Source organism: Callorhinchus milii, unplaced genomic scaffold, assembly GCF_018977255.1.
Source record: "Callorhinchus milii isolate IMCB2004 unplaced genomic scaffold, IMCB_Cmil_1.0 Scaffold2, whole genome shotgun sequence".
NCBI classification, from domain to species: domain Eukaryota; kingdom Metazoa; phylum Chordata; class Chondrichthyes; order Chimaeriformes; family Callorhinchidae; genus Callorhinchus; species Callorhinchus milii.
In genome coordinates, this window is record NW_024704743.1 from 11,693,446 (window position 1) to 11,718,346 (window position 24,901).

At 44.9% G+C, this 24,901-nt stretch overlaps 1 protein-coding gene across 1 annotated transcript in view; it reads left to right on the forward strand.

Annotated features, from left to right (window-relative positions):
- The window catches only part of LOC103190494 (NEDD8 ultimate buster 1-like), a 59,148-nt gene that overhangs the window by 436 nt on the left and 33,811 nt on the right, over positions 1-24,901 (forward strand). Inside the window, exons 2-6 of the mRNA XM_042331889.1 lie at positions 1,953-2,082; positions 5,129-5,287; positions 11,047-11,114; positions 12,120-12,190; positions 23,275-23,457. Of these exons, the coding sequence (XP_042187823.1) occupies positions 1,957-2,082; positions 5,129-5,287; positions 11,047-11,114; positions 12,120-12,190; positions 23,275-23,457 (607 nt within the window). The 5' untranslated portion in view covers positions 1,953-1,956. The remainder of the gene's footprint in view (positions 1-1,952; positions 2,083-5,128; positions 5,288-11,046; positions 11,115-12,119; positions 12,191-23,274; positions 23,458-24,901) is intronic.

Consider the following 24,901-nt stretch of genomic DNA (forward strand, 5'->3'; position numbering starts at 1 on the left):
GTGTCAGTGTGGGTGTGTGTCAGTGTGGGTGTGTGTCTCAGTGTGAGTGTCAGTGTGGGTGTGTGTCTCAGTGTGGGTGTGTGTCTCAGTGTGGGTGTGTGTCTCAGTGTGAGTGTGGGTGTGTGTCTCAGTGTGAGTGTCAGTGTCGGTGTGTGTCTCAGTGTGAGTGTCAGTGTGGGTGTGTGTCTCAGTGTCGGTGTGTGTCTCAGTGTGTGTCTCAGTGTGAGTGTCAGTGTGGGTGTGTGTCTCAGTGTGAGTGTCAGTGTGGGTGTGTGTCTCAGTGTCGGTGTGTGTCTCAGTGTGGGTGTGTGTCTCAGTGTGAGTGTCAGTGTGGGTGTGTGTCTCAGTGTCAGTGTGGGTGTGTGTCTCAGTGTGAGTGTCAGTGTCGGTGTGTGTCTCAGTGTGAGTGTCAGTGTGGGTGTGTGTCTCAGTGTCGGTGTGTGTCTCAGTTGTGTGTCTCAGTGTGAGTGTCAGTGTGGGTGTGTGTCTCAGTGTGAGTGTCAGTGTGGGTGTGTGTCTCAGTGTGGGTGTGTGTCTCAGTGTCGGTGTGTGTCTCAGTGTGAGTGTCAGTGTCGGTGTGTGTCTCAGTGTCAGTGTCGGTGTGTGTCTCAGTGTCAGTGTCGGTGTGTGTCTCAGTGTCAGTGTCAGTGTCGGTGTGGGTGTGTGTCTCAGTGTCGGTGTGTGTCTCAGTGTGAGTGTCAGTGTGGGTGTGTGTCTCAGTGTCGGTGTGTGTCTCAGTGTGAGTGTCAGTGTCAGTGTGGGTGTGTGTCTCAGTGTCGGTGTGTGTCTCAGTGTGGTGAGTGCCCAATGCACTATTTGAAAAGAGAAGGGAGTTTCTCCCAATGTTCTGGTCAACAAACCCCAGATAAAATTGGTCATTCACTTGATAGCTGTTTACGGGATATTGCTATGCTCCTATTGGCTGCGGTGTTTGCCTGCAAATATACAGTCAATTCACTTTACTGTAAATTCTGTGAAGCGCTTTGAGATGTCTAGAAACTTGAAAAGCGCTATATCAAATGCATTATTATTATTATTTACACTTGCTCTTTAGATAATAATAATCCTTGCATTTGATAAAGCACCTTATTACATTTTCTAGACATCTCAAAGAGCTTCACAGAATATACTGTCAAGTGAATTGATTGTATATTTTCTGGGCAAAACGTGGCAGCCAATTGCACACAGCAGTGTCCCACAAACAGTCGTAGATTGAAGTGACCAATTTATTATTATTTTTATTGAAAGAATTATTATCCCTGGAAAAGCGATTTGCCAATCAACTAACAACCAGGTTCCTAGTTACTGCTAGGTAGAGGCGTGTGGAGTAAAGAAACTTGCACAAAATGTTGCCCTGCTGGGAATCAAACTCAGGTCTCTTGCTTGCGAGGCGAGCGCTCTAACTACTGAGCTATCGGACTCCACAATGCGGGAGTAATGGAGGATAGGAGAGTTACGAGTTAGAGGATGATTAATGCAACTAGTGTAAAGAAATCTTAAGTGGTTTCAATAGGAAACTGAATTGGACTTGGGTGGATGTGAAAGGCGTTATATTAAATGTGTTGTTGACACCTTGATTCAAATTCTGAACCAAGGTGTCAATCAAGATTTCTGAAATGGTTCAATTTCTGAATAGACAATTTCTGAATAGTATACAATAAATTTTATAATAATAATACAGTACATTCTGATGTGAAANTTTTTTCATAATATTTTTCATATATGATTTTCTATATTATTACTTGTAAATCTACTGTTAAGCTGCATCTCCATTCTGACCTTATACAAATGCTGAAGTACTTTTTAGCCTAACTTTGCATCGTTTTGAACAGTTGGAAAACTCTGCTCCTCCCCACCACTTTAAAAAAGTGCCTCTGGTAATGGGTACATTTTGTTTTGCTGATGAGAGTTGCTGTAGAATTGATTTTTAAATTTAATTTTTTTTGCTTCAGGAAAATGACTACTGAAGGACCACCAGAAAATGTAGTTCAAGACCAAGTTAGGTCACTTTTGGCAGATGGAAATGTTAAACTGTGGGAGCCTCCGTACACAACCAACAATCAAGCCGGAGCAGACCTGAAAGTAAGTGCCTTAGAGATAGCGACAAAGGGATTTATTGTCCAAATCCTAAACATGAAAGGCATTATACAAATGGAATTTGTTGTTGTAAGTGCTCTGGGATGCGACCCTGCATGAGGGGCACTATATAAATGCAAGTTGTTGGTTGTTAATAGAGAACTTAGGAGGAATTTCTTTGCATGGAGGATATTGAGAATGTAGAACTCGCTGCCCAAAGCAATGGTTGAAGCAGATAGTTTAGATACATTCAAGAGGAAGCTAGACTTTCACTGGAGAGGGAGAAGAGAACAGATAGGCCTGAGAAGAAGGAGTGGGTGGAGACTTGTGGAGCACCGGCACAGACTAGTTGACCCAATGGCCTTTTCCGTGTAAACTCTGGTGTATTTGACTTTACTCTTGAACTACTAATGTGGGATTCTTCATAGAATCATACAGCACAAAAAAAGGCCATTCGGCCCATCGAGTCCGTGCCGGCTCTTTAAAAAGAGCAATGAAATGTAAATCCCACTCCCCAGCCCTTTCCCCATAACCCTGCAAACCCGTCCTCCTCAAATACCCATCCACCGCGTTTTTAAAAGTAGTTACCGAATCGGCCTACGACCACCCTTTCAGGCAATGCGTTCCAGATTTGAACAACACGCTGCATGAAAACATTTCTTCTCACCTCCCCTTTGCTTCTTTTAGATACTATTTTAAATCTGTGACCTCGAGTCACCGACACACCCACCAGTGGAAACAGTTTTTCCCTTTCTAACCTATCAAATCCCCATATGATTTTGAAGACCTCTATTAGGTCTCCTCGTAACCTTCTCTGCTCCAATGAGAATAATCCCAGCCTCTCGTGCCTTTCCTCATAATCAAGGTCCCTCATTCCTGGTACCATCCTCGTAAATCTCCTCTGCATCCTTTCCAAGGATTCATTTACCTGCCCCCCCAGGTCTCTCTGTTCCTTCACCCCCCCTTATATTGCCTCCCATCATTCTTTCTACCAAAATGCGTTACATCGCATTTCTCCACATTGAAATTCATTTGCCACATGTCTGCCGATTGTACCATTCTTCCTGAACCAATGCGTGTTCCATTCGTCCGTTTCAGTTAGCTGGTGGGTTGTGCTCCTTGTAGCAATCTCGCACACATATCCCTGGTGCTGCTCCAGCAACAATATATTTGGATTATCTGACTGATGATGGATTTTCCAGTGCAGTGTCTTAATGTCACTCTGCAGCTTTATCAACAACAAATTACTTTTGTATATCGCCTTTCATGCCCGGAGGTTGTCCCAAGGTGCTGGACAGTAAAGGATTTGGACCCAAGCTGGGGGATGGGATCAGGAGGGGTGGAGGGCAGGGAGGTTAGGGGTTGGATAGTGACCGAAGGCACGGTCGAAGCAGAGAGTCTTGAAATCTGGCCTTGAAGGAGGCAAGGGAGGGAACAAAGCGAAGGAAAAAATATGTTGAGCTGTGGTAGTTGGCTCAGTTTACTTGAATGCAAGAAATGCCCTAGCGATCCATCCATCAGTGACTAGACAGCAAAGCTGTAAGATTAGCAAAGGGGAAGATTTGGAGAAATATTTTTTACACAGAGAATGTGGAATGCCCTGCCAGGCACAGCGGTCGAGGTGGAATCCATATTATAATAAATAATAATAATAATCCTTGCATTTGATATAGCGCTTTTCACGTCGGGAGGACGTCCCAAAGCGCTTCACAGAACACACTGTAAAGTGAATGACTGTATATTTGTGGGCGAACGTGGCAGCCAATTGCGCACAGCAATGTCCCACAAACAGTCGTAGATTGAAAATGACCAATTTATTATTGTTTTTGGTTTTGGAGGGATTATTATTAGGCTCTGTGTGGAGTAAGGAAACTTACCCAAGGTTTCGCCCTCTGCCTGGAATTGAACTCAGGTCTCTCGCTTGCAAAGCGAGTGCTCTTACCACTGAGCTACAGGACTCCACAAATAGTCCTTGCAATTGATATAGCGCCTTATCACATAGTTAAGACCCATCAATACGCTTCATGGAATATACTGTAAAGTGGATTGACTTGTGTGCGAAACTGAAAGTCTGAGAGATCCTAAGGTTAATTTCTGGTATGTGCAGAGTTATCTGATCTCAACTAAAATAGCTGTTAAGATGCAACCTTTGCAACTCATGCTATGGGGTGCTGGGGGAGGAGAGGAAAGCCAGGAATCCCATGCCCTGCTGGACAAAGTGCAAGTGTGTAGATATTGGGTGGATCAGATTTGCCTGTGCATTCGCATTTGAATGCAAATGCACAGGCAAATCTGGACCACTGGAACTCCATCCCAGAGCCCATCCTCCTCTGTCTCACCCAACCCTTGCCTCCTTGAAGGCTGGTCTCAAGACCTTCCTTTTGACCATGCCTTCAGTCATCCTCCCACCTTCACCCCACTTGCCCGCCACCCTTCTTGACTCTAACCCACAACTCGGGTTCAAATCCTTCATTCTCCAGCACCCCGGGACGTCCTCCCGATGTGAAAAGCGTTATATAAAAAATCAACCTGATGGTGTTGAATACCTGCCAGCACTTGCACATGAACTTCAACATGAGCAAAGTATCTGACAGAACTGATTTGCACCTGTACCCTAATAGAAGGAAAACAAAGCCAAAATCTTTCATAGAGTAGGGAAAAAAATCAATGGAAACAACAATTTATAGAATACTTTATGTAGGGTATTGTCTCCGATTCATTGTATGTGTGTGTTAGTTGGGGGGGAGTGCGTAGAAAATGTAAGAATGAGTAAGCTTGCATAACCTGATTGGCAAATGAGTCCTAGGAATTTACTGGACCTGCTTAAAAGTTTTTATTTATACAATGCTGTGTGCAAATTGGATGCCAAATTTGCCTACAAAATGCACAGTCATTATTTACAGTAAAATCCTGTGACTTTGAAATGCCTCAATATTGTGATTACCAAGCAAGGATGATTATCGTGAGTATTTGTGTCAATCTTGTAAAGAAACTATTTGATAAAGCCAGGCAGGATCGTTAGGAAATAATCATTGGTTGCTCTTTCTTTAAGGATTTGGCAGTGGTGTATTCTTCCCAACTGGGTGTTGGTAGAGAGATGGTGGAACGTGTCTTGGAGAGCTTGAGGTGTAATTCACTGCAAGGTCTCATTGCAAAGAAAGCCTTTGAGGACACTGGACTGGCGACAATACGAATCCATTATACAACTTGTGTAAGTACATCACTCTAGAACCTGTTTAACATTTGAATACAATATGTGGAGTCCTGTAGCGCAGTTGTTAACATGTTTGCTTCGCAAGTGAGATGACCCGGGTTCGAATTCCGGGTGGGGCAAAACCTTAGGCAAGTTTTCTTATTCCACATGTTTACCTAGCAGTAAATATCCCTGGTGCTGCTCCTGCAACAATGTATTTGGATTATTTGACTGATGATGGATTTTCCAGTGCATGTCTTAATGTCGCTTTACCAACAACAAATTACTTTTGTATATTGCCTTTCATGCCCGGAGGTTGTCCCAAGGTGCTGGACAGTAAAGGATTTGGACCCAAGCTGGGGGATGGGATCAGGAGGGGTGGAAGACAGGGAGGTTAGGGGTTGGATAGTGACCGAAGGCACGGTCGAAGCAGAGAGTCTTGAAATCTGGCCTTGAAGGAGGCAAGGGAGGGAACAAAGCGAAGGGAAAAATATGTTAAGCTGTGGTAGTTGGCTCAGTTTACTTGAATGCAGGAAATGCCCTAGCGATCCATCCATCAGTGACTAGACAGCAAAGCTGTAAGATTAGCAAAGGGGAAGATTTGGAGAAATATTTTTTACACAGAGAATGTGGGACATCCTTCCAACGTGAAAGGAGCTCTATAAATGGAATCTTGTTGTTGTTGTTGGAATGCCCTGCCAGGCACAGCGGTCGAGGTAGAATCCATATTATAATAAATAATAATAGTCCTTGCAATTGATATAGCGCCTTATCACAAAGTTGAGACGCATCAATTCGCTTCACGGAATATACTGTAAAGTGGATTGACTGTGTACTTGTGTGTGAAACTGAAAGTCTGAGAGATCCTAAGGTTAATTTCTGGTATGTGCAGAGTTATCTGATCTCAACTTGAGTAGCTGTTGAGATGCAACCTTTGCAACTCATGTTATGGGGTGCTGGGGGAGGAGAGGAAAGCCAGGAATCCCATGCCCTGCTGGACAAAGTGCAAGTGTGTAGATATTGAGTGTTTCGGACCTGAGCTGTGGGTCGGGGTTGGGAAGGGGGGAAGGAGGGTGAACGAAGGCACAGTCGAAGAAGAGGGTCTTGAGATGGGTCTTGAAGGAGGCAAGTGAGGGGGCAAGGTGGAGGGACCGGGGGATGGAGTTCCAGAGGATGGAGGCAGAGTGACTGAAAGCCTGCCCACCAATGTCTGCGTTGGAGGAGGATAGAGTGGTCAACGGTATTGAAGGCAGCAGAGAGGTCAAGGAGGACGAGGAGGCAGAGGGAGCCCTGTTTGCAGATGGACAAAATATAATTTGTTACTTTGACTAAAGCTGTTTCTGTGCTGTACAGAAACCCGATTGGAGGGGTTTGTGGAGGGAGAGGAAGGAGTGAAGTTGGGAAGCAACGACTAGTTCCAGAACCTTGGAAAGGAAAGGGAGGTTGGAGATGGGGCGGTAATTTGAGAGCAGAGATGGATTTAGGGAGGGTTTTTTAAGGATAGGAGTGATTGTGGCCATTTATAAAGGGATGGGAACGGTGCCAGTGGAGTAGGGAAGCAAGGAGGTGGAGTCGGGAAGTAAGGAGACGGGCAGGGATGGGGTCGAGTGAGCAGTTGGTGGGTTTCATGTGGGTTATAGTGGTGGTGAGAGAGGAGGGGGAAACAGGTTCAATAGTGTGGAGGGAGGGGTCGGTAGCAGCTGGGGTGTGAGGGGGAGATGGGAGGGGGTAGTAGATAGAAGGGCAGAGGCAGCTGATAGTTGTCCACATTTTGGAAAATAACCTTTTTAAGAAAGGCATCAAAATTATAAGGTGACTGATGCCGAGAGGTTTCAGTGATATCAAAACGCCTCTCAATCATATTTCAACAGTCACCAATGTGATTTGTGCCAAGTCCAACACAAACCTAATTCATTATTTTTGATTTGGTCAAATGCCTTTACTAGATATAGTGCTAGAATTGTAAGGTGATGAGAATTATGGACGTTGTCAGCCTTGCTCAGTTGGTAGCACTAGTCAGATGTTGTGAGTTCAAGACCCAAATCGAGACTTTGAGCTTAGGCTGACACTCCAGTGTGGAACTGAGAGCTACATTGTTGGAGGTGTTGACTTTCGAATGAGGCATCAAACAGAGTTTCCATCTCCCTATTCAGGTGGTCGTTAAAGATCTCACTTCACTATTTGAAAAGAGACTACACTTTAAAGTAGATTCTGTGAAGCGCTTTGAGATGTTCAGTAACGTAAATTAGATTTTTTTAAAAATCAACAAATTTAATAATCCTTAATAATCCTTGCATTTGATATCATCATCTTTACATTTGATATAGCACCTTATCACATCGTTAGGACGTCTCCAAGCGCTTCACAGAATATACTGTAAAGTGAATTGACTGCATATTTTGTGGACGAAAAGTTATCGTCTTGATTCAACCATAATTCAACACGAGCTAAAGGAACGATGAACATAAACTTAATCATAACTTGAAAAGATCTCTTCCTATTGTACAGGTATAACTTTTGTTGTACTTATAATACCAGTTCAAAACTGGTGAGAAATTATTGAGAAATTACATTGAAATGTCAATCACTCCACATTAGTTGTTTTAAGAGAGGAGGCTTTAATCATCCCATCAATCAGGATTGGGTTTGAACTCAGGTTGTACAGAACCAAAAATGTCCCTTTGGCTGGTCCAAAGTACACCAAAAGTCATCCTGCAAAGCTCTTGCCTCTTATACCACTCATTTAAATTTTTCGGCCATTCTCTCTAATCCTCTCTTGAATTTACTGCACTTCTGGCTCCACTGATTCCATGGGTCGTCTGTTCTATTAAGCGCTCTGGGACGGTTCCCTGCTTGAGGGGCGCTACATAAGTGCAAGTTGTTGTTATGGATTTGCTGCTTTATGTGGAAAATAATTTTGAAAATTGATGGTACAATCTTAAAAGGGTTCAAGGAACAGAGAGACCTGAGGGTTCATATAAGTAAATCTTTGAAGATGACAAGACAGGTAGATAAAGCTGTTAAAAAAGCATACGGGATACAGGTTTTATAAATAGGGGCACAGAATACAAAAGTCAAGAAGTTATGATGAACCTTTATCAAACACTGGTTAGGCCTCAGCGAGAGACTGGGTTCAGTTCTGGGCACCACACTTTAGGAAGGATGTCAAGGCATTGGAGAGGCTGCAAAGGAGATTTACCAGGATGGTACCAGGAATGAGGGACTTCAGTTATCAGGAGAAGCTAGGATTATTCTCCTTGGAGCAGAAAGGTTAAGAGAAGACTTAATAGAAGTTTTCAAAATAATGAGGGGATTTGATCGGATGAACAAGGAGAAACTGTTTCCACTGGCGGGTGGATTGGTAACACGAGAACACTGATTTAAAATAGTTGTTAAAAGAAACAGAGGGGAGGTGAGGAGAAATTTTTTCACACAGCAATTTTTCGGATCTGGAAGGCATTGCCTGAAAGGGTGGTGGAAACCGATTCGATAACAACTTTTACGAGCGAAGTAGATAATTGTTTGGGGAGGACAAGTTTGCAGGGCTATGGGGAGAGAGTGGGGAGTGGGATTGATTGGAGGCGGCACAGATATGATGGCCTCCTTCTGTGCTGTATAATTCTATGATAATTGCATTTGAATTGTTTGGCCTTCTGCCTCTGAACTTCAGTGCATCTCTCTTTTTCCTAGATTTTCTTCTATATTTCAATCCTAATAATGTATCTGTTAGTCCGGCTCAGTTGGGAGCACTCTTGTCTCAGAAAATCAGAAGGATTGGCCTCAAGCCCCGTGTTGGGACTTGGAATCTGGGCCAATATAAAAGTGTGGCCGCACTTTTTCTCGGAGTACGCTACAAACGTCCTCCTCTACTACAAGCATGCCAGAAATTCCCCCCTCCACGACTAACCTGTACACACAGTGTACTGGGCCCCGCTATACACCTTCACACATAGTGTGCTAGGCCCCGGGCCTCTTGGGAGCCAGTAGAACCTGGGAGACAGTGGAACCTGACAAGGACCTTAGACTATATGGGTTCCAAGCTGGGCAAATAGAAAAGTGCGGAAATATTTGCAATTAATTATGGGGCGTTTGAAAAACTATTGAGGGCTGATTGGGCAATTGAGAGACGCATTTTTTGAAACGACCCGGATTAAAACTATAGCCATATATTTCCTGAACATAGTTATGTTTAAGGTACAAAAAATGTTAATGTGAATAGTACAGCACTTACCAAGAATTTGTTGCAGGAGCTCAGTTTAGGCCATGAGTGCTGGGCAAAGCTAATTTCCTGCTTGCGCCACTTCCACGATCCCGACACTCCCCGCACTGAGCATGTGCGACTGGAGCCACTCCACCCACAGTAGCAACTTCGAGCAAATGCTTGTTTTTGGCCCAGCTTGGAACCCATATAATATAGACTGACAATCCTGGAGCTATGCAACTTGCATTTATATAGCACCCTTCACGTGGGGTAGCATTCCGGAGCGCTTGACAGTGGCGGAGTTTGACACTGAGAATGGGGAGGAGGACGGAGGTGACAGTAAGCATGATCAAAAAGAGGGATTTAAAAGTGGGGAGGGAGGGGGAAAGGCAGAGGGATAGAAGGAGAGACTTCCAGAGTTTCATGGCGTAGTGGCTGAAGGCCCTGCCACCGATGGTGGAGGGGACGAGGGACGAACAGGAGACTGGAGCCAGACAAGCGGAGGTATTGGTGGAGTTGGGGGTAAGCAGGTCGGATAGGATGGGAGGTGCGAGGGCATGAGGGATTTGAAAACAAATGAGAGGATCTTGAAATCGATCCATTCAGTAATTGGGAGCCAGTGGAATCTGGGAATGACTGGTGTGATGGAGATATGGATTTTATGCGGGTGAGAATCTGGGTGGCCAGGTTCTGAATTTTGTATGGTGGACCTGGGGAGACCAGCAAGGAGGGCATTCGAGTAGTCCAGTCCAGAAGTGTCAAAGGTGTGGATGAGGGTTTCAGCTACTACAATCCTACTTTCACCTACTAAGGCGGATGAGGGAATAGAGGAGGATGGTGTGGTGGACTGTGTCAAGCCTGGCGGAGAGGTCGAGGAGAACTAGGAGGCAAAGAGAGCCCTGGTCACAGAGAGCGCGGACGTCATTTGTTACTTTGATGAGTGCTGTCTCTGTGCTGTGGGCAGGGCAGAAACCAGACTGGAGGGGTTTGAGTAGGGAATGGAAGGAGAGGTGGGAGTGAAGTTGATTTGCATCAACGCTTCATCTGGCTGATGATGGGGGAAAGGGAGGCGGGAGAGATGGGGCCAAAGGAGTGTAGGATGTGTGCCGTGCTAGGTGGAGAGGGTGGTGTGGGAGGCATTGGGGTGGGTGAGATGGGGGGAGGAAGAGGCAACAACCAGGCGGATGTTGTCCATCTTGGAGTTAAAAAAGTCCACTTGGCATCTGAAGTGAGCAGATAATGATAATTAAGGTCCTGTCAGTCTGTCTAGGTGGATATTAAAGATCCCGTTACACTATTTAATGAGAAGGGAATTTCTCCTGGTGTCATGGCCCTCACTCCATCGCTGTTTGTGGGACACTGCTGTGGGCATATTGCCTTTTTTTTATATAATCTTAAATGCTTCATTTACATTTCCCTTGAGGCTTCTCTTTAATGTGAACATTCCTGGCTATTATCACCTGTCCTCCATGATATCCATGTTTTACACAGATATTGTGTGAAATGGTCCATTATTTGTTCACTAAAGATGGTTGCATCTGTTCAATCAATCACATTGGTATTTGTTGCATTTCAGGATAAGAGAAAAGAAAAAATAAAGCTGTTGATTACATTAAATGCTTCAGCCAGAGAACTGGGGACTGAGTAAGTACTATCTGATTTACTTAAAAATACCCTTCGCTGCACTTGGCAATTACCTGTGAACTGCTTTGGAGACATTTCAACATTATAGGGGCTATATCAAATGTAAAGGTTATTATTTGTGCTTAATTGTGTAGAATTTACCTTATTAAATGATGACAATCCTTGGCATTTGATATAGCATCTTTTACGATGGGTAGCTAGGATATACTGTAAAGTGTAGTGATTGTATTATTAGTGTATTAGCCTGGCTTAGTTGGTAGAGCTCTCGCCTCTAAGTAAGAAGGTTGTGGGTCCAAACCCATGTTGGGACTTGGCACTCGTATAATATAAGATGACACTGTAGTGCTGGGGTTGCGTTGCATTGTAGGAGATGCTGTCCTTCGGATGAGCAGTTAAACTGCGTGTTCAGGTGGAAGGTAAAGCTCTCCTGGCACTATGCAAAAAGAGAAGGGAGTTTCTCCCGGTGTCCTGGCCATCATTTCCTTGAAATAAAATTGGTCACTTGCTTGTTTGCCTAATTCTGTAAAGTATTAGACTCAGGTTGGCAGGAGCCCAGGCTTGGGGACTCCAGGATGTGTGCTTGGGCTTGCTGGAGTCGAACCAGATAAAAAAACGCATAACTTGCCATTGATACATTGTCAAGCTTTCCCCACTGCTTGTCCATCTAGAACAACCCTACCCAATAGGGCTTTAACTAGCAGGGTTAACAGTAGCCGTGTGGGAGAATTCCCTGTGCCCAGTGATTGGTTTGCCCTTCCAAGTCCTGCTGATGACCCAGGCATCAGCAGTGTCCTGGAGTACTTCAGACCCACCTTGCTCAAGAACTGCCACAGAGGGGGCTGGCTCGATTCCAATATTCTGTTACCAGCCATGTCACTTTGGAGCCAGTTCAGCTTCAAGGAGAGCCCACGTGTAAACACTGGCACTGACAAATTGGGCCAAGTGGCCTGTCAGCGTACTGTACAATCTGTATATAAATCCAGTCTGATCTTTAATTGTTAACAGAATTGCAAGATTGACTGGAATGAGTGAAGGCCACATGAAACTCATCATGAACTCCAAAGTTCTTAAAATGGGTAAGTTGGATACACAGTTGGAATTTGGAGGTTTTACAGAATGTAAAGGCATTGTTACTTAATTGGGGTGTTTTAACTGATATCATCAAGATGAGGGACGTTAATGGCAACCAATGTTAACATTGAACAAGTATAGCATGTTCAATGCAGATATGAGCTGCCCTCGTACTGCCTGAACACCGTAACTTGCAGCAAGAAAAACGACTGTTATTTATATTGTGCCCTTCACATGAGAGAATTTCGAGACCATAGAATCATAGAATTATACAGCACAAAAGGAGGCAATTCGGCCCAATGTGTCTGTCTTGGCTCTTCGAAAAGAGATATCCAATCAATCCCACTCCCCCACTCTCTCCCCATAGCCCTGAAAACTTGTTTTCCCCAAATAATTATCTACTTCTCTCGTAAAAGTTGTTATCGAATCGGTTTCCAGCACCCTTTCAGCCAATGCCTTCCAGATCCGAATAATTGGCTGTGTGAAAAAAATTCTCCTCAACTCCCCTCTGTTTCTTTTAACAATTATTTTAAATCAGTGTCCTTGGGTTACCAACCCACCCGCCAGTGGAAGTAGTTCACCTTGTTCACCTGATCAAATCCTCTCAGAATTTTGAAAACATCTATTAAGTCTCCTCTTAAATCTTCTCCGCTCCAAGGAAAATAATCCTAGCTTCTCCTGATAACTGAAATCCCTCATTCCTGGTACCATCTTGGTAAATCTCCTTTGCACCCTATCCAATGCCTTGACATCCTTCCTATAGTGGTGCCCAGAACTGAACCCAGTCTCTAGCTGAGGCCTAACCAGTGTTTTATAAAGGTTCATCATAACTTCCTGACTTTTGTATTCTACGCCCCTATTTATAAAGCCTAGTATCCCGTATGCTTTTTTAACAGCTTTATCTACCTGTCCTGCCACCTTGAAAGATTTACTTATATGAACCCTCAGGTCTCTCTGTTCCTTCACCCCCTTTAAGATTGTACCATCAGCTTATATTGCCTCTCCTCATTCTGCCTCCGAAAAGGCATCACTTCGCATTTCCCCACATTAAACTCCATCTGCCACACATCTGCCCATTTTACCAGTCTAAGTCCTCTGCAGTGTGCTACTATCTTCCTCACTATTTACTACTTTTCCTAGCTTAGGGTCATCTGCAAACTTGGAAATTGTACTTCCTGTACCCAAGTCCAGATCATTTATATAGATCAGAAAGAGCAGTGGTCCCGATATCAATCTCTACCACTGCTCACTTCCCTCCAGTCAGAGAAACAATTGTTCATCACCACTCTCTGCTTTTTGTCTGCCAACCTGTTCTGTATCCATGCTGCCACTGTCCCTTTAATACCGTGGACTTCTATTTTGCTTACAAGTCTGGGTTAATAAAGGACAGCCAACATGGATTTGTTAAAGGCAAATCGTGTCTAACAAACCTGATAGATTTTTTGATGAAGTAACGGAGAGGGTGGATGAAGGTAGTGCAGTTGATATAGTTTATATGGATTTTCAAAAGGCGTTTGATAAAGTGCCACATAAAAGACTCCCGGATTATAGTCTCTAGAAGTTACCCCACTACTGATGTTAGGCTGACTTGCCTGTAGTTCTTGGATTTATCCTTCTGCCCCTTTTTGTACAGGGGAGTAATATTTGCAACCCTCCAGTCCTCTGACACCACTCCAGTGCTCAAGGAGGATTGAAAGATTGTGGACAGAACCTCCAGTAGTATTTCTACTCTTACTTCCCTCAGTAACCCAGGATGCATCCTGTCTGGACCGGATTACTTATCTACCTTGAGCGCCATCAACCTTTTTCATACCTCCTCTCAGTTTATTCTTATCTTACCCAATGTGTCTACTCTCTCCTCCAATACTCTGGCATTGGCTGCATCCTCTTCCTTTGTGAAGACAGATGCAAAATACTCATTCAGTAGTTTGCATTGTGGAGTCCTGTAGCTCAATGGTTAGAGCGCTCGCCTCGCAAGTGAGAGACCTGGGTTTGATTCCTGGTAGGGCAAAAACCTTGGGCAAGTTTCCTTACTCCACATGCCTGATAATAATCCCTCAAGGAAAAAAAAAACAATAAATTGGTCACTTCAATGCACGATTGTTTGTTGGACACTGCTGTGCTCAATTGGCTGCTCAATTCACTTCACAGTATATTCCGTGAAGCGCTTTGAGACGTCTAGAAGAGGTGAAAACGCTATATCAAATGCAAGGATTATTATTATTATCAGTACATCAGCCATGCCCTCTGCCTCCACAAGAAGATTTCTTCTTTGGTCCCTAATTGGCCCCATCCTACCTTTGACTAATCTTTTATTCTTTATATGCTTACTTAGAGTTCCATTTTATGTTGCCCGCTAATCTTTTCTCATACAATCTCTTTGCCCCTCTTATTTCCTTTTCCAGTTCTCCACTGTACTTTCTATATTCTATTTGATTATCTTCTGTATTTTGGACTTGACATTTATCATAAGCCTCCTTTTTCTGTTTTATTTTAATTCCAATTTCCTTAGTCATCCAGGGAGGCTTATGGGAATGTATTTGTTCTGTATCCGAACTATCCCCTCCTCGAAGGCTTCCCATTGCTCGTTAGCTGTTTTATCTGCCAATCTTTCTTTCCAGTCCACCTTGGCCAGGTCCCTATTTAACTCACTTAAATTAGTCCTCTTCCAACTGAGTATCTTTACTTTTGATTTTTCCTTGTCCCTTTCCATAAGTACTCTAAACCTAATGATGTTGTGATCACTGTTGTCCAGATGCTCTCCTACTGAAATCATTCCCCAGAACTAGATCCAGCACAGCTTCCTTCCTCGTTGGTCTGGTAATGTACTGATTCTGAAAGTTTTTCTGCATACATTTCAGGAATCCTTCCCCCTCCTTGCCCTTTACACTGTTATTTTGTCAGTCTTTGTTAGATAATTGAAGTCCCCCATTATCACTACTGGTCTTGCATTGTTCTGAAATCTGCTTGTAGATTTGCTCATCTATCTCCTTCCTACTATCTGGTGGTCTATAGTTTACACCTAACAAAGTAACAGCTCCTTTCCTGCTGCTTAACTCTAACCAAATAGATTCTGTTTTTGGACCCTCTAGCACATCGTCCCTCTCCAGGCCGTAACCGTGTCCTTAATCAATATTGCCAGCCCCCCACCTTTTTTTCCTTCCCTATCCCTCCTGAATACATTGTAGCCAGGAATATTCAGCTCCCATTCCTGCTCTTGTGTGAGCCAGGTCTCAGTTATTTCCACTACATGATAACCCCATGTGGCAACTTGAGCCTGCAGCTCACCGACCTTATTTGTCACATTCCATGCGCGCATTTCCACACATGCACTCCATGACTGACTTAGACTGCTCTGCATTTCTCCCCGTCTATTTCTTCCTTTTTCTGGACTACTCCTTATTACGTTGCTATTCATCTCTCAGTCTGCTATGTAACTTGTTTCTCCTCTCTGATGTTACATCCTGACATCAGTGGTAGAGAAAATTCTAGAGTCTTTAATTGGGGACGTCGTCGTGGGGCACTTAGAAAGTCATAATATGAATAGGCAGAGTCAACATGGTTTTATGAAAGGGAAATCATGTTTAACAAATCTTTTAGTTTTTTTTGAAGATTTAACTAGCAGGTTATATAGGGGGGAACCAGTGGATATAGTGTATTTGGATTTTCAGAAAGCATTCGACAAGGAGTCACATAAAAGTTTGTTACATAAGATTAGGGCTCATGGAATTAAGGTTAATACATTAGCATGGATTGAAGAGTGGTTAACAGGCAGAAAACAGAGAGTAGGGATAAACGGGTCCTTCTCAGATTGGCAGGTTGTGACTAGTGGAGTGCCGCAAGGATCAGTGCTTGGGTCTCAACTGTTTTACAGTCTACATCAAGGAAATAGAGCTTAATGTATCTAAAGTCGCGGATGATACAAAGCTAGGTGGGAAAGTAAGCTGTGAGGACACAAGGAGGATGCAAAGGGATATAGACAGGTTAAGTGAGTGGGCAAGAAGGTGGGAGATGGAGTACAATGTGGGGAAGTGTGAAGTTATTCACTTAAGTAGAAAAATAGAAAAGCAGATTATTTTATAGGAAGGGGGAGACTAGGTCGTGTTAGTATTCAGAGGGATTTAGATGTCCTTGTACACCAATCACAGAAAGTTAGTATACAGGTACAGCAAGCAATTAGAAAGGCTAATACAGGAGTGGGTAATTATTTTGGCTGGTGGGCCACTTCACAAGCTTTGGTAAGCTTCCCGGGCCACACACTTAATATAGATGCAAATGCTTAATAATAGCTCAAAATCAAGTCTTACACTTGTACATGCATAAAATAAAGTGTATATAATTGACATTCATTAAAATGAGGTTAAATAAAAACAACTAATTGAACAGACATTTATTTGATATTTATTCATTTATTCACATATTGATGAGAATGTGAGAAGCTCACTCAATGGAAAGAATGAAATCGCTGATGTGCGTTAACCAGACATTTGAAATCAGGCACCGTCTCCGTTGTTGCAATGTGGAGTACTACTGCAAGGTGGTCATCAGTCATCCCAGATCTATGTTTTGATTTATTGCATTTCACAGAAAATGTCTCCTTGCATGTTGATCCAAACAGCACAAGCATCCTCCGGGCATGAGCCTTTATTTTTTGAAAGGTATATTCATTAAGAGAGGTGTAAAAACTGGGATTGATTTGAATTGCTCCGCAAGCAATGGATCACATTGCAGGTCAAAAAGCTTGAGTTGGAGGTCAAATGGAGCTTTGTCAACATCAAATGAGAAAGGTGAAGAGACCAAAGAGAGGTCATTTTCGATCAAATTGAAATCCTGGAATTGGCGAGAAAATTCAGCATGTAAGTCAACTAGTGAAGAAGTATAATTTTTTTAGGCTTTGATCGCAAACAGTAATCTGCTGCAAAGTTGGAAAGTGGGCGAACTACCCGTTTCCTATCTGAAACGATAAAAGAAATAATTTTATCATAAATGACTTGACACTGCAATACAAGTTGTGCGCAAAGGTCCCCTTCCATTGCAGTTTTGAATTCAGTTCATTCATGTAGCCCATGATATCAATGGCAAATGCGAAATCAGAGAACCAATTCGCATCATTCAGCTGTGAGAAATCCGAATCTTTTTATTTCATGCCCAAAAATCAATCAATCTGTTCTCAGTTCCCCCACTCTTTACAAGACCTTTCCTAAACGAAGCCATCTTACATACTGTGATACAGAACATCCGTGTTTCTTTTGTTTCTTTGACTTGATCTTGAATTCTTTTCAGTAACCCAACATTTTTGCCTGTCAGATTTGAGCTTCCATCGGTGGTCCCGCATTCTCACCCTCACTTCGCTCCCCGATCACCCCAGTCCTTGCCAGATTGCACTGGCTGCCTATCCCAGAGAGGAAGGTTTCAAGATCCTCACCCTTGTATTCAAGTCCCTGCACTCCTCTGCACTTCCCTACCTCTCTGACCTCTCTCCTCAAAACAGTGCCCGTTGCCTTCGTTCCTCCGGGTCTGGCCTCCTCCTCGTCCCGCGAGTCCTCCGCTCCACCCTCGGTGACGTGCCTTCAGCCACTATGCCTTGAGGCTCTGGAACTGCCTTCCTCATTCCCTTCGTCTCGCTCCCTCCCTTCCCATTTTCAGGTCTCTGCTGAAGACCTTTCTTTTTGACCGCGCCTTTGGTCACCTTTCTCCCCCTCCCCCTAGCTCGGTCCCGGCCTCAGTTATTGTAAAGTGCTCTGAGACGCCGTCTGGCGTGGAAGGCACTATATAAATCCAAGTTGTTGTTGTCACATTCACCAATTTTTTCCACTCCACTCCTAATTTTAAGATACATTTATTTACTGCCTCCAAAAAGTCTTCTCCAGTTGTCGTATCTTTCATTGACTGCATCGATGCCAATTCTTCTGTGAGCTCAAAATGTTTGGTGATACCTCGAATAAAAATTACCAACTGGGCTGTGTCTTTGACATTACAACTCTCATCGAGTGCCTGTGAAAATCATGCAAAACTGCTTTTTTTTTATCTGCAGATATAGGTTCTCAGAGATATCCTCAACATGTCTCGCCAATAGTTCGCCTTGACAAGCTAATGTTCTTGAACTGTTTTTTCTTGTCTGGGCATAAAATCGAGACAGAGTCAACCATACATTCCTTTATAAATTCTCCTTCAGAGAATGGTTTGCTGTTCTTGGCGATTTTGTGTGCAATTACGTAACTCACTCTTGTAATCTTATCCTCGGACGCAAATTGTTTTGTGAAATTGCTTTGCTCTTTTTGCATTCGAATAACCATCTCATCAGCTTTCTTTCCTTTTTCTTTGGCAGAAACGTTCTTATATTTGCAAGCATGTTTGCTCTCAAAATGGCGATTCAAGTTGCAGTCTTTGAGCACTGCCACACTTTCTTTGCAAATTAGGCACACAGCTTTTCCACCCACACTGGTTTAAAAAAATATTTAGAAGTCCATTCTTTGTTGAATATTCGGCCTTCAGCGTCCACTTTCCGCTTCTTTGATAAACTCATTTCAAATTAACATCCTCTTCAGTGAAAAGTGTTGCCGCGTGCGCATGTTTGAAAATTTGCCGATCCGTACATTTCTGATGTCAGCCTGATTCAACACTTAAGGGAACGTGCGCACAACTAAGCAGTGTGATTGGCTGATGTTCCCGGTCTGATTCAAATGCGAAATTTGTGGAGAAAAAAACTTAACGACTTTAGCAATTAAAAATCAATGCTGTGATAAAAGTAAGAAACGTAAGGGACACATTTAAAACTGATCCTTTCTGGGACTGAACAAACTATAACTTTATTTATTGCTAGACACAATGACGGGCCAGGGAGAATCATTTGGCGGGCCAAATATGGCCCGCGGGCCGTATTTTGCCCACCACTGGGCTAATAGCATGTTAGCGTTTATTGCAAAGGGGTTAGAGTACAAGAGTAGGGAAGTCTTGCTGCAGTTGTATAGGGCCTTCGTGAGACGTCACTTAGAGTATTGTGTGCAGTTTTGGTCTCCTTATCCAAGAAAAGATATACTCGCTTCAGAGGGGGTGCAACGTAGGTTCACTAGGTTGGTTCCTGGGATGACCTACGAGGAGAGGTTGAGTAGACTAGGCCTATATTCTTTAAATTATAGAAGAATTAGAGGTGATCGTACAGAAACCTATAAGATTTTTAAGGGTCTTGACATGGTAGATAGTGTGAGACTGTTTCCCCGGTTGGAGAATCTAAAACTAGGGGTCATAGTCTCAGGATTAAAGGTCAGCCCTTTAGAACTGAGTTGAGAAAACATTTCTTCACTCAGAGGGTAGTGAATTTATGGAATTCTCTACCCCAAAAGGCTGTTGATGTTTAGTCATTGAACATATTTAAGTCTGAGATTGATAGATTTTTAAAAACTTAAGGGATATGGGGATAGGCCAGGCAAATGGAATTAGCTTAGAAGATCAGCCATGATCTTATTAAATCGCGGGGCAGGCTCAAGGGGCCGAATAGCCTTCTTCTGCTCCTATTTCTTATGTTCTTATCTTGATTCCCTTCCACCCTCGAAATTAGTTTAATCCCTTCCCCTCAGCACTAGTTAACCTCCCTGCGAGGACTTTGGTCCAAGCCCTGTTCAGGTGTAACCCATCCACCTTGTACAGATCCCACCTGCCCCAGAACTGATCCCAATGTTCCAGGAACCTAAAGCCCTCCTCGATACGGTCGACCACGCTATCCTACTCCACCGCTTGTCCTCCCACCTCAACCTTCAAGGCACTGTCCTTGAATGGTTTAGCTCTTACCTTTCCCACCGTCTTCACTTCGTCTCAACGAATGGCTTCTCCTCCACCCCCCGTACTGTCTCATGTGGTGTCCCTCAGGGCTCTGTCCTCGGTCCCCTCCTCTTCACCCTCTATATGCTCCCCCTTGGTGACATCATCCGCAAACATGGGGTTAACTTCCACATGTATGCGGATGACACCCAACTCTACCTTTCCTCCTCTACTCTCAACTCCACGACCACCGATGTCCTGACAGCCTGCCTGTCCGACATCGAGTCCTGGACGAGAGACAACTTTCTTCAGCTCAACGTGCGAAAAACCGAGGCCCTCCTGATTGGCTCACGTCAGCGCCTCCGCACCTCAGGCGCTGACACCATCAGCATCCAAGGCTGCACTCTCCACCTCTCAAAGCCAGTCAGGAACCTCGGGGTTTTGTTCGACCCTGAGCTGTCCTTTCTCCCTCACATCCGCACCACAACTGGCACCGCCTTCCATCACCTCCGGAATATCGCCAGATTACGGCACTACCTCACCCCTCACGCTGCTGAAACCCTGGTTCACGCCTTTGTCACCTCAAGGCTGGACTATGGGAACTCTCTCCTCGCCGGCCTTCCCGGCACCTCCCTCCACAAGCTGCAGGTCATTCAGAACTCTGCAGCTCGTGTACTGTCCCGCACCAGGCTTCGCGATCACATCACTCCCACCCTCGCTCGCCTCCACTGGCTCCCCATCCCCCAGAGGATTGATTTCAAGATCCTCATCCTCACCTACAAGGCCATTCACGGCCTTGCTCCCTCCTACCTCTCCAACCTACTATCCCCCTACCTACCTGCCCGTACCCTCCGTTCCTCTGGCTCCGGTCTGCTCCACGTCCCCCGCCCCAACCGCCCTACTATCGGTGGTCGGGCCTTCAGCCTCTCAGCCCCGAGGCTCTGGAACTCCATCCCCCAGTGCCTTCGCCTTGCTTCCTCCCTTTCCTCCTTCAAGGCCGGTCTCAAAACCTTTCTCTTTGACCGTGCCTTCAGCTCCCCTCTCGACTCTCTTCCTCCTCCTCGCTCCCTCCCTTCCCTCCCCTCACCCTGACCATTTCCCCCTCCTCTCTCCCTCCCTTCCCTCCCTCCCCTCACCCTGACCATTTCCCCCCTGCTCGGGTCATGACCCAACTGTGCAGCGCCTTGGGACGTCCTCCTGACGTGAAAGGCGCTCTATAAATGGAATCTTGTTGTTGTTGTTGTTGTTGTTCTGCACCATTTCTCCAGCCATGCATTCATGTGTTTGATCCTGCTGTTTTGATACTCACTTGCACGAGGTACTGCGAGTAATCCAGAAATCACCACCTTTGAAGTCCTACTCTTTAGCTTTTTCCCTAGCTTCTGATACTCTCCCTGCAGAATCTCAGCCCTTTTTTTTCCTGCGTCATGGATCGCAACATGGAGCACGACTTCTGGATGTTCCCCTTCCCCCTGTCGAACATTTTGCACCCATTCCGTGATGTCTTCACCAGGGAGGCAACATACCATGCGAGAGTCCTGTCTTTGGTTGCAGAAACGCCTGTCTACTCCTTTCACCATTATGTCCCCAATGACAATTGTGTTGACACTCTTCCCTGTCCCCCCTGTGCATCCATTTGCTTTTGACTCCCATCACCATGGCCAGTATTCAGTACAGAAAACCAGTTTGTGAGTGCCACACTCTCAGGAGATTTCTGCACTGCCCGTTCCCTCTTCCTACCATGCCGGGTGGTCACCCACCGACTCACTCCCCTTCTGAACCCTCTGTGACTGTAGAGTGACAACCTCATGAAACATTCAATCCATGAACTCTTCAGCCTCCAGTATGTTATGTTGTGACACCAGCCTCTCCTCAAGCTTGAGCAGCCAGAGGCACTTCCTGCACATGTGTTTGTCCAGGGCACACAAAGCATCCTGGAGTTCCCACATGGCACATCTTGTGCATGCAATGGGTCCTCACACTCGTCTACAAATCCCTTCATGCCCTGGCACTTGCCTACCTTTCTAATCTGCTTTCTCCTCACTCCACTATCCGCTGGCTCCCCTCAGAGCTGGTTCTGACTTTCTGCTTGTCCTTTGCGTCCTCCACTCCACCATTGGCGGCCAGGCTTTTAGCCACTACACCCAAAGCTTTGGAACTCTATTCCCCAATCCTTCCAATCCTTACACTCGTGTTCAAATCCCTTCATTCCCTGGCACCACCCTACCTCTCCGACCTCACTCCCCAATGCACCACCCTCCTCTCAACTGGCACCGGCCTCCTGCTTATCCCTCGCACCCTCTGCTCCACCGTTGAAGGTCGTGCCTTCAGCTACGACTCCCCGAAACTCTGTAACATTCTCCCTCAATCCCTCTGCCTCTCCCCTTTTTCAAGTCCAGCCTGAAAACCTTCGTTTTTGACAGTGCTTATAGTCGCTTACCCACCCCACCCCCAGCTTGGAGTCAGGCTGCACCACTGTTAAGCTTCCGAGACACTGGCCTGGGTGAAGGGCGCTGTATAAATGTAAGTTGTTGTTGTTACAGAGAATATCTTGGAGAGCTTTACAGTGGAGGGCATCGCAGGGAAGTGGGGAATGGAGAAGTTTCAACTACACTATTGTATAATGTTTAAATTCCCACGTTGGATATACTCTTTGGCCTCACAAATGAGATTGGCTTAAGGATATTTTGCTGCTCTGGGCCTGTGTCCAAGAGCTGGACTGACACCTTCCCAGCTTGTAGAACCATAGACATTTTTATAGATAGTAGAAAGCCCATCATGTCTGCGCAAACTCTTTGAAAGAGTGATCTCATTTCACAGAGGGTCCTTTGCAGCCAGCAGAGTGGCTCTCGGCTCGATGTCTGTGGGCTGAGTTGGTGCTTATGATTAAAAATTTATTGAAAATGAATACATAAAGGCAGTCTGACCATGTTATAACATAAACTATAACCTAATAAAGTAGTAAACCCGTGGACTCTTTACATGAGACTTGAGGGGGACCTGTAAATATTGGATGTACGTTACACGTCTGTTGACCCAAAAGCAGGACCTTTTACTATTTTGTTTCCCTGTGGACTCCCTTTGTTATATAACGCAGCATCTAATTTTATGGTTCCCTGATGAGACACCGACACAGCTCTTTCTTTAACTAAAAAGAAAATGAGTGCTTTCTGTTTTCCCTTCTTTTCCTTTAAAGTGGGGATTGGTTGAGGTCAGATGTTTTGCATGATTAGGAGAAATTAAACCTGTGACCTGATGATCGGTGGCTCTGTGTTTTGAATCACTATCCTAAAAGTACCAGTCTTATAGAAATGTGCCCGTGTCTTTACAGATCAATCCCTCGCTGAGCAGAACGTGAAAAATAATTCAACCGTTATGGTCATGCAAACCACAGTCACTCAAGAGGAAGCTAGAGAGCAGGAGACATTTTTCAAAGAGGAGATAAGAGAGCGAGAAGAGTCAAAAGCCAAAATATCTAGGACGAGGAAGGGAGCTGAGCTCTTAGCTCAACACGGTAAGTTTATTGCCGCGTTTCGCCCACAAAATACACAGTCAGTCGACTTTACAGTATATCCTGTGAAGTTCTATGAGGCATCATATGACGTGATAAGGCGCAGTATCAGGTGTGAGGATTATTATTATTTGGCAATATACCCTAGTCGCTAGAGCTTTATATAAGTGTGAACCAGAGGATCGCTTAACTCCAACCCATGGGTTTTGTAATCAGCCCTATTAATGTGCTCCAGTTCCTAAGCCACCAAATGATCCTAGAATTGTACAATCTTAGTATCATGGTATCACTAATTAACATTGGTGGTTTCAGTTGATAGACCATCTTCACTGAATGGCATCTGACATTCTTTGATACTCCATGTTGTGATCTCTCATTATATGGTGGTTTAGGAACTGAAAGACAACATTCAGAGCATAAAACTCAATTCAGTACAGACCACTGTGTTCCTCCACCCATATATTGTTTTTTTGGGGTCAGCGGGTGTCTGACACACGCAGAAACCCATCATCATGCTTAAGCGTATCCAACCAACAGAAAATTCGACGCATCCCACCTACACGTGGAAATTTCAGAGATAATTATCGAAATGGAATATGCACTCTCTCCCTGAAGAAATGAATCCTGATTATGCATCCAGCGCCTTGGGACCTCCTCCCAACCTGAAAGGCATTATACAAATATAATTGTGTATTCTATTGTTAACTAATTCCAGAAAGTATTAGGCACAGGGTGGCAAGAGCCAAGACTTGAGGTCTTCGGAGTGTGCGTTCGGGTACTGCTAGAGTCTAACCAGCTAAAACCACATAGCTTGCCAATGAAAACACTGTCTGGCAAGCTTTCAACAACAACAACAAGATTCCATTTATAAAGCGCCTTTCACGTCAGGAGGACGTCCCAAGGCGCTGCACAGTTGGGTCATGACCCGAGCAGGGGGGAAATGGTCAGGGTGAGGGGAGGGAAGGGAGGGAGCGAGGGGGGAGGAAATGGTCAGGGTGAGGGGAGGGAAGGGAGGGAGCGAGGAGGGGAAGAGAGTCGAGAGGGGAGCTGAAGGCTCGGTCAAAGAGAAAGGTTTTGAGACCGGCCTTGAAGGAGGAAAGGGAGGAAGCAAGGCGAAGGCACTGGGGGATGGAGTTCCAGAGCCTGGGGCTGAGAGGCTGAAGGCCCGACCACCGATGGTAGGGCGGTTGGGGCGGGGGACGTGGAGCAGACCGGAGCCAGAGGAACGGAGGGTACGGGCAGGTAGGTAGGGGGATAGTAGGTTGGAGAGGTAGGAGGGAGCAAGGCCGTGAATGGCCTTGTAGGTGAGGATGAGGATCTTGAAATCAATCCTCTGGGGGATGGGGAGCCAGTGGAGGCGAGCGAGGGTGGGAGTGATGTGGTCCCGAAGCCTGGTGCGGGACAGTACACGAGCTGCAGAGTTCTGAATGACCTGCAGCTTGTGGAG